The sequence below is a fragment of the Aptenodytes patagonicus genome, chromosome 11 (genome assembly GCF_965638725.1).
Source record: "Aptenodytes patagonicus chromosome 11, bAptPat1.pri.cur, whole genome shotgun sequence".
NCBI classification, from domain to species: Eukaryota; Metazoa; Chordata; class Aves; order Sphenisciformes; family Spheniscidae; genus Aptenodytes; species Aptenodytes patagonicus.
In genome coordinates, this window is record NC_134959.1 from 5,347,247 (window position 1) to 5,362,585 (window position 15,339).

Sequence of the window (15,339 nt, forward strand, 5' to 3'; positions counted from 1 at the left end):
TGGAAAGGGCTCAGATTTCAAAGATAACAGGAGATTCACCATTTTAAAGTGCCTCATGCTGTGAGCCAAGCTCTGGTCGCGTGTCACTGGGGAGGGGAAGGGGAAAAGCAGCATCTTCCGGGCACACAAATTGATACAACACAGCAAACTCCAACTAACCGATGTTCACCGGGACAAAAATTCAACATCTACCGAGTGACTTCTCGCCAGACCGCCCTTCCCGCCCAAACCGCCCGGCCGCCATCTTGTCGCTCGGCACCCGCCCACCGCCCCCGCGAAACTCCATTTCCCGTGAAGCCCGGCGGCGCCGTCGCAGCGGCAGCGCGGCGTTCTGAGAAGGCGGTGGCGGCTGGCAGAGCAGGTACGGTGGGAGCCGGCCGAGCGGCTCCCCCGAGCCCCCTTCCCGCCCGCGGGGGCTCCTCAGCGCGGCTCTGCGCTCCCTGCAGGTCATTTCTGAGAGGGCCCCGGCGGCCCCGGGCTGTGCCCCGTGCGGGGTTGCTGTGCTGAGGGGGGCCGATCCCGCCCGTACCGCTCCGCCTGCAGTCGGTGTACACGGAACAGCCGCTGAACAAGGCCCGGGGAGGGAAGTTGAAGGCTTAACTCACTCTTCATACGGCAGCTATCTATGTATTTGCTTTTCTTACAGCAGTCATCTTTTCTCCAAGTATAACTTTTTTTGAGGAATACCAGGGCAGAATGTATTTCTGCCTCACCTAGCAGATGGTGAAATGAAGGGCTTCAATTAAAACATGAAATAGATCTGTGAATAACTGAATGTGTAGTGACATTAAAACTCAGATTGATGTTAACGTGTATATTTACAGTGTGTTTTATAGGTCAATTTCCTTAAATAGTGCCAAAGGAAAGAGGATGGAACCAGAAAATACTGCCAAGGAAACAGTTCTTGTTACTGGAGGAGGAGGTTATTTTGGCTTCCGGTTAGTGCATTAAATAGTTATTACATACAAGAATAAACGTAAAAGATTGCTGCTGGTGAGGCAACAAAATCCATCTGTAAAAGGGAAAACTATGGGCCTGAGATGCCTGATCCAGTTCACACCATCCAATTCATCTTGGACCTGTTTTAAACAAACATGTTACTCTGTTTCCACGTTTTAAGTAAATATGTTATTGTTTCCAAATGTCGAGCATCAACTGACTTGCAGACATTCACCTGTCTGGTCACCTTTGTAAGGGGGATTTAGATCATCATCTTTCAGCCTACTCTGAGGAGCAAGCCTACACGTGTATGCAATCTTTCTTTTGACAGTAGGCTATGGCCTGCAAATAGTTACACACATGCTTACCTATATAGATTAAATACTCCAGCTGCTCTCTACTCTCAAGAATATATTTATTTTTATGGACAGTGATGTTTTAGGATTAGAGTTGTTAATAAGGTACATATTTCAGTGAAATCCATTTCCCCTTACTGCAGATGGCTCTGCAGGCCACGTAAAGAAAAAAATCCTATTTTGAGCCCTAGACTATCTTCTAGAGTACCTTCAGAGTTGTAACTGCTTACATAGGTAAGAGAGATTACAGTCATGACCAAAAAGTAAATTTCAAGTGTGTTGGGGGAGGAAATCTCAGAAGATACCTATCTGATTCTGTTTGGCTTTTTCCTCTTCTGTCTCCCCCTTTAAGCACTATAGAAATACAACAGTTGTAGGAAAGGGGAGAGGAACACCAGATTTATATTTTGTAGATACCTGTGTTTATACCTGTGACTTGGAGTAAAATGTAGATGTAGCAAAGTACTTACCAGCTTAGAAGCATCTCGCTCATTCCTCTTCTCCATAAATTTCAAACACAATGGCAAAGACCAACTTATTGTTCTGACAGAATTGGGATGCCACAAAAGCAGGAAGACAAAACCAGTAAGTTGTGTTGGTTTGTTGTTTTTTTTTTTAAATATTGGGCTACAGATTTACATCTGAAAGGTTTGCTATTGCTGATCAGTAGGGGACAGAAGCAGAGACATAGCTGGGTTCTTCCAAAAGGCTGCTGAAAGCACTTCAGTTATTTCTGTTCTGAATTTTCCTTTACAGGAGTTCTTTTTTTTTTTTTTTCCTCCAAAGTATTGATAGAGCATGAGAAATTAGTTCAGTACCTAAAGTATCACAGTTGAATCTTCCCCATACTAGATGGCTGAATATTTAAGACTCCCATCAGAGGAAAAAAAAAAATCAGTATTAAAATAGTTAATAGTCTTCTACTTACCTGCAGGTGAAATGTTTCATGCATCATTATGCTATGTATACTAACATATGGTTTCTATCATGTTTTAGTTTAGGTTGTGCCATATACCAAAAGGGAGTTGATGTGATTCTCTTTGATGTCGTGAAGCCACGTCAAACCATGCCGGAGGGAATAAAGTTCATGCAAGGGGATGTCTGCTGCCTGTCTGAAGTGGAAGAGGCTCTTAGAGATGTAATCTGCGTATTCCACCTCGCTTCCTATGGAATGTCTGGCAGGGAGCAGCTGAACCGAAAACTTATAGAAGATGTTAACGTGAAAGGAACAGAAAATGTCATCCAAGCCTGCAAGAGCACAGGAGTGTCAAGTCTGGTTTATACAAGTACATATAATGTGATATTTGGAGGCCAGATTATAGAAAATGGGGACGAATCTCTGCCTTATCTACCTCTTCACCTTCACCCAGATCACTACTCCCGGACCAAATCTTTAGCTGAAATGAAGGTGCTGGAGGCAAATGGTGCTGAGCTTGGAAATGGGAAAGGTGTATTAAGGACTTGTGCTCTCCGACCAGCAGGCATCTATGGGCCTGGAGAACAAAGACATCTTCCAAGAATAGTTAGTTACATTGAAAGGGGACTGTTTAAATTTGTATATGGAGATCCTCTTAGTTTAGTAGAATTTGTACATGTAGACAATCTAGTTCAGGCTCATATCCTTGCCTCTGAGGCCCTCAAAGCCAACAAAAAGCACATAGCTGCAGGCCAAGCCTATTTTATTTCAGATGGCAGGCCTGTAAATAACTTTGAATTTTTCCGACCCTTAGTGGAAGGCTTGGGTTATAAGTTCCCAACCTGTCGTCTTCCTCTCTCCCTTGTCTATTTTTTTGCATTCCTTACTGAAGTAGTTCATTTTCTTGTAGGTCACATTTATAATTTTCAGCCTCTCCTCACTCGCACAGAGGTTTACAAAACCGGTGTCACGCATTATTTTAGTATGGAGAAGGCCAGAAAGGAGCTGGGGTATGAGCCTCAGCCATATACCCTGAATGAAGTGGTTGAGTGGTTTAGATCTCAGGGATGCGGACCAAAGCCGAGAAAGTATACCATTACGCGTCTTGTTAGGGATGGAGGATTGCTCTTGCTGCTGATTGCTGTGATGGTCTCATGGCTTCCATCTGCAGTTACATTTTCACTCTGAAAGATGTAACACTGAGTATGGACGACAGAATTTAGTTATGTTCTCTGAGTACTCTTGGTTTTGACAGACAGGTAATAAAAAAAATAAAAAAACCAAGAAAGTACACATTTGTGTCATTCAGGTAAATATCTTTAACAGTTTTATCCCCAAGGAACGGAACTGCTGAGTAAAAAGGTGTGATTTTTATACGTAGTTCCTCTTCAAAGTAAAATTGATCAGATCACTAACAAGATGAAGCTCAGCATTACTGCAAACAGCGTTTTATTTTCAGGTACAACAGCACACTACAGTGAACAGAACAAATGTCCTTAGACTGATCCTTCTTCCTCCCTGATGGGAATTATACTCTTGATCCCTGCCCTTTACTCCTAAAGAGTTTGTGCTACATGATCCAGAGGAGAATAAACTTATTCTTTGATCACATTCCAAAACCAAATTCTGCTTTCCAGCTTGGATATATATATGCCTAACCAAGATCAACTGATAGACTTCTAGACAATAAATAAATGCTTTTTTTTTTTTTAAGTAATACATTCTGGTATGCTTTTCTGAGTTAACTCTGTGATATCTAATGACATTTCTGGAAAATGCACAATGGTTAATCTAAGTTATAGCAAAGTGCTTGAAGCAGCACAGATTTGTAGATTTTTTTAACAGTAAAATATGCCTGTTTAAGATGAATGACCTAGCTAAAGTGCATTCATACATAAGACCTATGATTCTTCCTAGCATTATTGACTGGTTAAATGGTTAAATCCATCAAAGACATTTGGTAAGTGATTACATTCATGTTCCACTGTTTATAAAACATCTTTGGCCTTTAATAATATTTCTTTAACACCTGACACCATTTGAATAGAGCTTCACCTTTCTAGGATGATAAACACTTGATACAATGAAACTCGTAATTGTGTGGAGTTTTAAGAATAGAAAATAAGACCTTGTTAAGTAAAGGTCACTACTGTCTCTACCAACTCCCTCATCTCTGTCAGTTTAATATAGGAAGAGATACTGAGAAACTTCACATCAAAATGTTAAATCACAAAGTCGTTTTCCCTTAACCCATCAGCATTACAGTTTCAGTACTTCTTGATAAAAGGACAGTCCAGGAAGTCCACGCTTCTCTTTAAGCTTTAGTCTTTCCATTTTAATAGCTGAAACTACACTGATCTTAAATTAATTTTGTGTAAGTTCCAGTTCTGTTCAGTTCTGTTAAACTCTACTGCAATTTAAACGGGGAAGTGAAGAGGAAGAGACAGACAGTAGTTCTACTGCATTGTTAAAGGATTCTCAGAAAACAAAAATGTCTAAATAGAGAAGCCAAGCTAAAAGTCCACTGCCACCCGTGTTTAGAAGATGGAGATTTCTGTAGTTAATGATGACTGAAGACAGCATTATTTTTTGAACGTTGAGTTCTTTTCCTGAGAAGTTTACCTTTAATTTAAAAAAAAAAAAAAAATCACTATTGATAACTACATGTTTTGTTTTGCTTGAAATCTGACTTTCCTCCTCCTTCATTCCCCTACCAGTGTGTACACCATGAAAGAAACTTAAAGTTAATACTTCACTTGAGGGACAGCTGAAGAGAGAACTCAACTTCCTTTTTTTCCTGTAATAGCAAATGAATTGAGGGGGCCTGGGGCAGCGGTGTTTGTGTAGCGGGAGTGTTGCACTCCTTTAGAAAGAGCTTATGTGCCGCCAACAGAGTGCTGATGGCAGAAGGGCCACTTCCCAGAAGTTATTAATATACATCATCATAGTCTGCAGAGAGAAGAAACCTTCTTTTTAATAAAAGAGAAAAAAAGACAGTCGTGACCTCATGAAAGCATTGGACCACTGTTCTCCTTCCAACAGACCCTGTTTTTTCAAGTGAAAACCACTTGGTTACTTTCCCCTTTAAGTTCTCTGGTTTTGACACAATGTTATCAGAAATAGATTAAGAAATTTTAATGCCAGCAGAAGCAATGGACAAAAACAGAATGTAGAAGAAATTGCACAAGACTGTTGCACAGAACCATAGTATCAGTATTTCAAGCTAAGTCTTGTAAAAAGATCTTTTTAAGATACGGAACATAACTCCTGTGCCCCAGAGGAATTTCTTCTGCTATTTGTGATCTTTTTATTAGCAAAATTCAGCTACTGCCATTCATAATTATCTCAGTGGTGGGGTTGCTGGAAAAATCTATGAAAGGGTCCTAAACTTATGAAGCCTAAATCCATGCTGTTAATGCTGGCTGAGGTTAAAGCCCTGGATAGCTTTTTTAGGTACAACAGAAGAGGAAGCTCCTGAGAAGACAAAAAAAACCCCACACAAATACCAGAACTCCTCCAGAAGCTGAGCTCAACACATGAACCTTTTCATTTCTCTGGAGTCAAGGACAGAACTTTTCACTGATAACAGAATAACAGAGGCATTATTTTGTCCTAACGGCCCGTGAATTCCGCTTGAGCACAGAGCACTAAATCAGGTACTTGTTAGGAGACATAAGCAGCGGCTTGGCAATGGCTACCCCAGACCCCATCAGCAGTGTACTGGTATGTTCATTAATTCCCTGTCATTCAGCTCCACCTAGCAAAAAAAGCAAAGCCCCGACTACAGAAGAGGTGAAGGATACTTTTCCTCTTTCCAAAACGAAAACAGAAAATCTGTGGCTTAAGGAGATACTTTAAAATTGCTTGAAAATTACATATGTATAAAGCCAGTCACAGCTGCTCTATTTTAAGTATTTTACAGTGAGAATTCTCTCTCCTTCTTCCTGCTTGTTATTATTACTCTTGCATGAATAGCTGAGTAAATTAAGGTAATTAATGCAAGTGTTGCATCTGTTTCCCAATTTTAATCTAATACCTGTTTTCCTGAAAGTGAATTACCAGAAATGCATCTAAAAACTGAAAAAGCAGAACTGAAAATACAGCACAGCTTCAACTTCTCCTAGTCCTCAAAATTATTTAACAATTGATAGGTGCCTCACTATAAAGAATGATGCTGATGTTTTAAGTGAATAGTTTAAGAACCTTTGGTCAGCTGCTTAACCTCACATACATAGCATGTGAAGGTAAAACTTTGCCAGATATACGTGAACAACTTATACTTCTAATGCATATTGAAATGTATTTATTTTAGAAATTTAAATGTCAACCATCCTTAAAGTAGACCAGGTTTTTATAGTGCCTCTCCTAAGAGACCCAACCAAAATTTTCCTTCATTTCTATTTATTACTAATTTCCACATATTTTCAACAATATAGTGGCATATTTAGTGATTTATGATGTGATCTTCAGAGAAAAGTGTCCTGAACACTGATAATTTACACATATTGTAAAAGATCTGGGGATTAAATTGCAATTCAGGAGTACACAAGTGTTAAGGGAACTACTTCTGCTTTGTTTTAGTCAAGCTCATGATTTCCTGTTTTGCTGGAGTAACAGCTAAGCATATAGACTAGCAATGAATGAAACTGCACTTTAAATTCTTTTAAAACTAATAGCTGTGCATGTTTATAAATACTGTTATGGATCAGAAGATAAATTTGGCTCCCAACTGATTCTGAAGGTTAATTTTCATTACATTTAACTTCTAGTTCTAATGATATAAATGGAATTTCAGTCTGGAACAAAGTCAACTAGTTGGACTGCACTTAAAAATGCTGACACGCGACAATAGCAGAATTCCACAACTGTACTTCAGCTTCCATGCTGCATTCAGATTTTTACAACTAGTTTGGAGAATTCAAAGATAATCACTGATACATAGCTAATGCCATCTCAACATCTAGAAGGTTAGTTTGTGAACTGCAAAACTAAAAAAATGTTTGCAACAGAGAAACTTATAGATGCATTGGGGTGGAAAAAAGTGAGAATATAGGCAACGAAACACCTGAATGAAGCAACTTTTTGGACTTCAGAACTCATGCATACCCATACTCACAAATTCAAAGGTGATAAAGACCCTTTGGCTCATGTAATGACCTCCTAGAAGACTTAAGCTGCAGATACCTCATATTGATTCCAGTTCAATATGCATATAATTTTTTATCAAAAGACTGAGAAAAATGTTGTTCCCAAGACTCCCAACAATGAAAAAAAATCACAACACAAAGACAGCGTGCATTCACCCAGCAGCACTTCTGCCCGTGCGACCTTACGGGCAGAAAGTGTGCTGATATGATTTTATGGTGAACATCAAGATTACTGTTCTTCCAAATTACTACAAACTTAATCTTTGCCTTGTTCAGACTTTATTGTTTGAGCTGATACAAATCTGATGCTCACTAGGGCTGAAGTTTATATCTGCCTATCACTGAAAAAGGTCGGTTAGGAGTTGCAAGTTAAACATGATCTTTGACTTTTTCCTTCTGCCCTGCTTGTTTGCAACCAGATGAAATGCAACAATAACCATGTCTATGGAAACAGTAAGTCAGTTCATCTTAAAAACACAGAAATGCCCTTCCGACAACCTCTAGCAGAACACACCATAACACACCAGCAGACCATTTTTCAATAAGAACTCACGCATACTGCCTCAAATGACTAGCAAAATTAATGAAATTCAATGAGCAATGCTTAAACAAGGAAGCATCTGGCATCATTCACATCACTGCTGAGATATCAAAAATTATTTATTAAAAATAAGTTATTTTAAGGATTTAAAACAGTTTCTATAAGAATATAACAATTTAACAGATATTGTTAACTTCAAAAAATTTATAAATGTTTTTCCTCCTAGATTATAAAATTAGCACACACATTCAAACCTACTTTCATATTAAAACAGTTGCAACTGTGAAAAAGTTGCTACAGAGTCTGCCCTGACAAAGAACTGAGAGGTGAAGTTTTGGAGTTAAAACACAGAATGCAAGAAACAGGAGAAGAGTTAGTACACAGCCTTGCCCATCACTTGCAAGTCAACAAAACAGCCGATGACGTATTTTCCTTCTGAATACAGTGTAACACTATACTCTGGGGAAAAGCCTTACTGTAAAATGAAATGCATTTTCATAAATACTGAGGCAGTGCCTCTTACAACTTTTGACATCACGTATGTGTGGAGAATGTGCACAGGGCTTTTCAAAGGACTATAAAATGTGCTAATTCTTAAATATTTGCACAGCAGCAGCACAAGGAACTCCTGTGTTCATCACACGATGGCTGTCCTGTGTCAGGAATATACATACCAATGAAAGAAGCCAGGACAAATGGACAATTTGGTTATGTCTGCTCCGGAACTGAGCTTAAAAAAAAAAAAAATCCACACAAAACGAAACAAAAAACCCACCACAGCAACAGCCTTGAGCTGTAGGGTTTGATCTCCCCAAGCCCTAGCATCTTGTAGTCTCCTATTTTTCGTGATCAGTCCTGTCCCACCTGTAGCAACAACCTCAGGACCTTCCAGACAAGGCTTTGGGCCACCTTGTCTGATCAACACTGACAACACAGTGTTCTCACAACATTAAATGGAAATCATGGAGGCCGCTGAATGAAATGTATAGCACAGGGACTGATCATATTAGAAACTAACCACGTCCTGGAACATGATACAAAATGCATGCACACCAAAGGTTCCCCCCCTCGAGGAACAGCAACTGGATGATCCCATTACACCTGGATACTGTAGCTAAGCCCAGATTTATACAGCAGTCTAGGTTACAGCTCCACCTCCCAAATCCACAGTTGATGTGATTTTTCCTTTGTTTGAGGGGGGTTTGCACCCATCTAGTCCTTGAACAGGTCAATCACAACTGGGTACTGAAGAGATTTCAGGCAGGAGGAAGAAAAGCAGAGAATTGCCTTTAACTTTGTCCTCTTCTCCTTTTCAGCTGGATGCTCAGTAATTAATTAATTTATAATAAAAAATTTACAGAAGCCACCCCATTATGGGACACACTATTATAGCACTTTCATTTTTAAGACAAGACTGTCCTTACAGAATAACTAAAACCTCAAGGGGGTTCCTCAAACCATCATCTGTGAATGCACAATGGCATCAATTAAGTGCCTCTTGAAACAACAGAAGTCATAGCGTGGGGAGCAAGAGAAACTGAAAGTTGCTGAGGCAGCTTCATCAGGCCATGAATCCCAAATCCATGCAAGTTTTCTGTGATCAGAAATACAGCACTATGTATGCCTGAGGCATAAAATGCTGCAGTCACAGACAGAAAAACTTAACTCCTCTGCACACATTTGAAAGTTGAAGTCAAGCATACAGATAGCAAAACTCCACCCATGTAGAGATAAAGCCACTAGGAATTTGATAATAATAACATAGTGCTAGCACAAAGAACAAACACACAAATTATGACAACTGGTGTTAAATATGCCATCGAAGGACTTTGGTTCTGCTCTGGCAGGAAAACACACCTGCTTATCTAACAAGTTCTCTCATCTGTAGCTCCATGTTCTCCATTTGATTAAAGCTGTAAGACCAATGTACCCCTATATTTGTGCATACTATCATTCTTGGATTAGATACATTTTGGGAAAACAGTCTACATTTTGGGAAAACAGTCTACATTTACAAAACACTATCATTTGATACTATCGTCTAAGTAGGATTGCAAGATTAAAAATGGACAGTTCATTAAAAAATTCATTTCTAAGCACATTAGCAGCTGAAAGGATTTGCAACATGATACTATAGCAAAGTAAATGCTTTTCAGAATTTGAAATACCCTTCCTTTCCACAAACAAACAGGTATTTCCTATTGCATATCTTAAAACTTTTCCTTCAAGTGCCTTGAGGTTGTGAACATAAATTCACAGGGGCTATGAATACAGGTTCACACATCGTTCCTTTCTTAAACCTTTACAAAGAGTTCAACAGGAAAAACACAACTACAGTCGCAGAGGATATTTGGTTTCAACAAAATTAACATATTATCTAGTTCTCAAAAATGTAACAGAAAACTTTTAACAAGAGACAATACAGTATGAGGTACCAGCTGCCCAAAATATTTTATACAGTATCAGAAGTACAATCTGCTGCCTTGGGCACTGTAACAGAGATGACATGACAATGCTGGTGTAGAAGTGCTTTTACAGCATTTAATAAGTTAAAAACTCACTACCAGTTAATCTTAAGGAGCCAGGTTGTTAAAGTGGTGTGATTCCATGCATGCAAATTGTTGTGGATGTCTTATCTATAGCCTGCGTACACAAATATAGTAGATGATTTATACTTGTACTTCAGGTATTGATAATGAGAAGTGAGGTCTATCCAACTACGTGCCCTCAAATTTTAAAAATCTTGAATACACAGAAGGTCTGGCCTGCACAGAGGGTATGCTTTGTACAGAATATAAATTATTAGGAATTAAAACAGTTTTTCTTATAACAAGAAATTGTTAAGGAAACCCATCTTTCTTCCTCCTCCTCTTCTTCCAGCCATTCAGTCTGATGAGACCGTCATTGAGTAGGATGGCCAGGATAAATTAATATCTCTTCCTGAATTGCACCATAAAGCACGCATCAAAGAATGATTGCTTTAAGAGTAGAACTTGCTGTTACTGACTTTCTTCTCCTTTAATCTTAAGGGAAAAGAAAAGGAAAAAGTCTACTATGAATTTCTCGGAGGAAAACAGTCTACCAAGTTCAATTTACTTAGATATGAACAGCAAGTAATCAGCAACAAGCACTGCAATTTTTTTTCCTCGATAAATGGGAGTAAACTAGCGATTCATGCAGCTGTTCAGCACACATAAAAAAGGGTAAAAATATTTAAAGAAAAGTCTTCCTCCCATCCCATCTTGAGATCTACTCAAGACTTCCTGCTGGTACATGAAGCCTCTGTCTGTCCCCCTCACACCCAGCCCAAAGGCGTCAGCAAAGGAGAAAGATCCTTCCCCTAAGCTTTGGATAATGTACTGACACTTAACTGACAATTCTGTGCTGTTACAACTCAATATTGTTTTTATCTTTTGTGGTTTGTGTATCTGGAAGCATCTTCTGTTCCCACATATCTAATATGTTAACGACATTCCCAGGGACATAACTTTGACAGTGTAGAAGGAGTGAAGCACTTTATTTATTTGGCTGTATATACTTCCAGGCTTTCCTCCTGGAAAGCAGGAGAAGAGAGGAATATAAATTCACAGGATTACGTGTTTCACTGTGATCACTGAAACTGAGGTTTCACTGAGCAGACATTTCACAGCATCTGCTGGCCTCTAGCGGCTTGCAGCCCAGCCTTGCTTCACTGCAGCCCTTCCTTGCTTCAGATACGCTCATTCTACCCTCGCCACTCTTCAGATGCTCTTTTTGATAAATCTGAGATTTCCTTACCATAAACCATGTCTAGATAGAGCTGCCTTGGAAAGGAGAATGATTATCAACCCACCTGCGGTTGCATGTCTCTTGATATATCTGTAGTTTGCGCTCATTCACGTTGAATTCTTTTAATATAGCATCTCTGTTAGGATTCCTTAAATTCATATGGGTGTCATAAAGGAACAGCTGGTTATTAAGCTCCTCCTGGCGCTTCCGAAGTTGCCGACATGAGGAATAAAGCTCTTCTTCACTTTCCTTCAAAAGAATATTGGAAATCAACATAACTTGCAAGACACATAGCCAAAATGACACAGAATCATAGTTCGGGGGATTATTTTGTTCTCCTAAACACATTCCATTAGCTTTATAGAATGTTTTATAAAATTAGTTTTATAAGATGTTTCTGGAATGTTTACAGAAACTAAGAAAGCACTAAAGAAACCCCTCAGCCCCACAGTATGACCAGCCATACCTTCTAATGGGGGCATCAGGGACATTCCAGCACAAGTCATGAAACGTGTGTATCTAAACACTTCTATTGGAATATTTTTCCCTAATAAAGCATGTCAGTCTGCTGAGGAAAGGACAGCAAATGGTGTATCATGATGGGTTATCAGATTATAACAGTTTTAAAAATACTTTTTAAAAAGTTTAATATTTTTTACTCTTCCATCATATTTGTGTACTACATGACATACTACCAATCCTGGTGCTTTCCTATTGAAATCTAGACTAAAGGTCGAAATACTGACTAGTAAATAGGACCCCTAATAGCAGCAAGTACTCAGATGATCAAGAAAGAAGGACAGATCCTGTGTTTCTATGTAGCTATGGCAATTCAATACTTGCAGGGGAACTGACTTAAGTATTTGAAGAATAATTTGCAGCAGTCTGAGTTTCTGTTGTTATATGTGGCCCACAGTAGAAGGTCTCAAAATATTCCACAAGCATAAAATAATCATCAGGATTCCCTTTATGACTTCAAATTATTTTAATACTTCAAAACTTTGGATGCAAAAGCTGCCTCCTTTATAGAGTTACTAGCGGGGAATAGTACTGGCAGGACTGAAGTCTTAATTTTCACATCAGCAGCAAAAAAAGATACTCATCCTACAAGAAATGACATGCAATCAATAAATGTAATAAATCCAAACATTTTGAGAGGCAGCATACTAATAAGAATGCCTCTTTCTGCACTCAGTTCAGACCTAGGAAAATTGATAGGTTAGCAACATACCCAAGTGGTTTCAGTTAGGGCAACAAGATCCTTTTCTAAACCTTCTTTTTCCTCCCGAAACACATTCCTAGCCAGGTATGGGTTGAAGCAACTGAAACAGCCTCAGTGCTATGCTACTGATTAAGATTTAAAAAGTAATTTTTTTATTATTTTTTTCTTAAAAGGGGAAGGAAACTTTGCATTCCCAAATTGCAAAGGGAAAAGCAGATTGCCAGTTGCCAATTACCAATTTGCAGATGTAATCATCAAGATTCATATGTTCTACTATTTGTTCTTGTAAATAAATGTATCCACAAAACTAGACTTTAAAACCCCATTTAAGAATGTCAGCTTCAATCTTTATGTTAAAAACATATACACTATTGAGGCTGATTGTAATCAGAAAATGCTGAAGATATACACACACTTTCTGAAGCAAGTAAATCAATTTTCAAGCAAATAAGACATGCTTCTAAATGTAACAACAACCTCAGTACAGTACAATTTCTACAATATCAAGAAAACCAGTTAATTTCAACAGAAACTGCATAAGGCCCCACATAATAATTCATAAACACGCATGCTTACGTCTACAATATTCTTGCTTCTCTATTCCTGAGAAATTCCACAGCCATCTGTAATTCCCCTTTATAATTTTGTATTTCATCTCCAAGGTTATGCAGATGGGCTCTCTATATAAACAGGCCTGTTATTAAATTATATCATTTTATGGAGGGTCATCATTTAAAAAAAAAAAAAAAAAAAAAGGCAGAAGAACAGATGGAGACAGCCTTGATCTTTTCTGATGCTTCTTGGATGATCTGGCAAAAGTTCTAGAAGTTGATTAACTATGGCAAGTCTTGGTTTGTTGCAGACTGCCAAACAAAAGGGAAAATTTTTGAACGTTCTCCTGCCACTGCATTACCACCCAGAGACATCAGACATTGTAAAAATACAGAGCTGTGCTGCATCTTCATTTAGCTTAACAAGCAGAAGGGGCTTCAAGAATGCGAAATGTGCTACTGTCAAAGGACTTGGTGCTGACAGATTGGGAGACATACTGCTGCTATGAACAACAATTTAAGAGCTACTCCTGCCCCAGGCAAATAGTGATCTGAATTTCTGAAGAGAGAAACCACGGCAGGAGGAATTTGCAATATATCTACAAGTGATGTCCATATTCAATATATTAGGCAATGGTGAGTTGCTGCCAGTTTTCTCAAAGGCAGCAAGCCAAAAACCAGCAGTTTATCAGGCCTCCTCTATCAGACTTGTGTCCATGAAATATGAATATTTTAAACGTTATCTTCAAAGGACATAGGTCTCTCTTGTTTACACACACACACACACACACAAACACTTGCTCTCAGCTTCTAGCCCTCTCCTGCTCTCGTGACTCTGCTAGCCAACAGAAGGAACCTACCACGGCTGCCAAACACTGTCATTACACACAGTCATTTTACATCATGTGTTATAAGGTGGCTTTGTAAAAACCTTGACAAAGGTTGTTTGGAAAAGGCTGCCACTCCTTTGTGAAGAAGAATGTGACTGAATTCAGTAATTTCCATTTCAGTGTATGCAACTGCAGGCACAAATCCCTCCAGAGACATAACGACTTACAGTTAGCAGAAGTTGGTGTTTTAATCAGGAAAAATAATGTACACTGGTGTGAACTGCAGCATAAAGCCTGAATGGTGGTAGAAGACTACAAATAGGAAGTTGGACTTCTTTTTTTTTTTCTCTGAATCGGAAGGGTACTGTAAAGCACCCTGAAATACCCACTTCCCAGAAGCATCTTTAAACTTTCATCACATGGCCCCTACACCAGTGTATTTAAATTACATAAAATATTATTGAGATTGAGAGAGTCTGAGAATAATCCCGCTTCAAATCAACATATGCAGCAGCACCTTTGGAACACCAACAAACGCTGTTCACAGATCAGCCACTTTAATGCCTGGCTTCATGAGCAAGGATGCATCATTATTTTTTCCCCTGTATGTTTAAAAATATTAGTACTTCAATTAGGTGTTTTAGAGAGGCTTAAAAGAAGCAGATCAGCACTTCTGTAGGAACCAGAATATGTCTTCCACCTGATGCATTGTTTATTTTAATGAAATACTGGGAGAAATTACTATCTTCTCTTCCTAAAGTGATTTCTTTTTCTTTTTACCTTTAAAAAAAGATTATTCTACAAAGTCAAAGCTGAATTTACCTACCTTTGCATGGCATCAGTCCGTTAACAGGGGAAGACAATGACCATGCTGTTACAGCAAAAACTAGTGGAGGTAATGAGGCTTTGCTAGTGCATTATTTCTTTTAACAACTACGTAATCTGTCCACCCAGAGGGAGACTAACTCAATTTGTACTATTGGTCTTCCCCAGTACCTGCAGAAGAAATGCCTGACAGTAGCACAGAACAGAAAACTAAATCCTCATTTCCTGGTTTCCACAAAGAACT

General features: G+C 38.8%; 2 protein-coding genes across 4 annotated transcripts in view; one reads left to right on the top strand and one right to left on the bottom strand.

Annotated features, from left to right (window-relative positions):
• Positions 1-324: 324 nt before the first annotated feature.
• Positions 325-3,543, top strand: SDR42E1 (short chain dehydrogenase/reductase family 42E, member 1). Of its 2 annotated transcripts, XM_076349055.1 has the most exons (3): positions 325-361; positions 825-938; positions 2,292-3,543. In XM_076349055.1, the coding sequence occupies exons 2-3, from the start codon at positions 871-873 to the stop codon at positions 3,397-3,399; spliced, it is 1,176 nt and encodes a 391-aa protein (XP_076205170.1). In that variant the 5' UTR covers positions 325-361; positions 825-870; the 3' UTR covers positions 3,400-3,543. The 2 variants fall into 2 exon arrangements, with proteins under 2 accessions (XP_076205170.1, XP_076205171.1); XM_076349056.1 differs by lacking the exons at positions 325-361; positions 825-938 and adding an exon at positions 1,836-1,880.
• Positions 3,544-3,643: 100 nt separating this feature from the next.
• Positions 3,644-15,339, bottom strand: part of PLCG2 (phospholipase C gamma 2) — a 71,302-nt gene continuing 59,606 nt past the window's right edge. For both annotated transcript variants that reach the window (XM_076349054.1, XM_076349053.1), the window contains exons 32-33: positions 11,732-11,916; positions 3,644-10,922 (exon numbers count right to left, since the gene is read on the bottom strand). In XM_076349054.1, coding sequence (XP_076205169.1) covers positions 10,880-10,922; positions 11,732-11,916 — 228 coding nt within the window. In that variant the 3' untranslated portion in view covers positions 3,644-10,879. The remainder of the gene's footprint in view (positions 10,923-11,731; positions 11,917-15,339) is intronic.

Bases quoted from the DNA above. Each gene is read 5' to 3' on its own strand.
- SDR42E1 (XM_076349055.1), top strand. From the start codon at position 871: ATGGAACCAGAAAATACTGCCAAGGAAACAGTTCTTGTTACTGGAGGA. The intron at 939-2,291 runs GTTAGTGCATTA...ATCATGTTTTAG, and splicing joins GGAGGTTATTTTGGCTTCCG to TTTAGGTTGTGCCATATACC.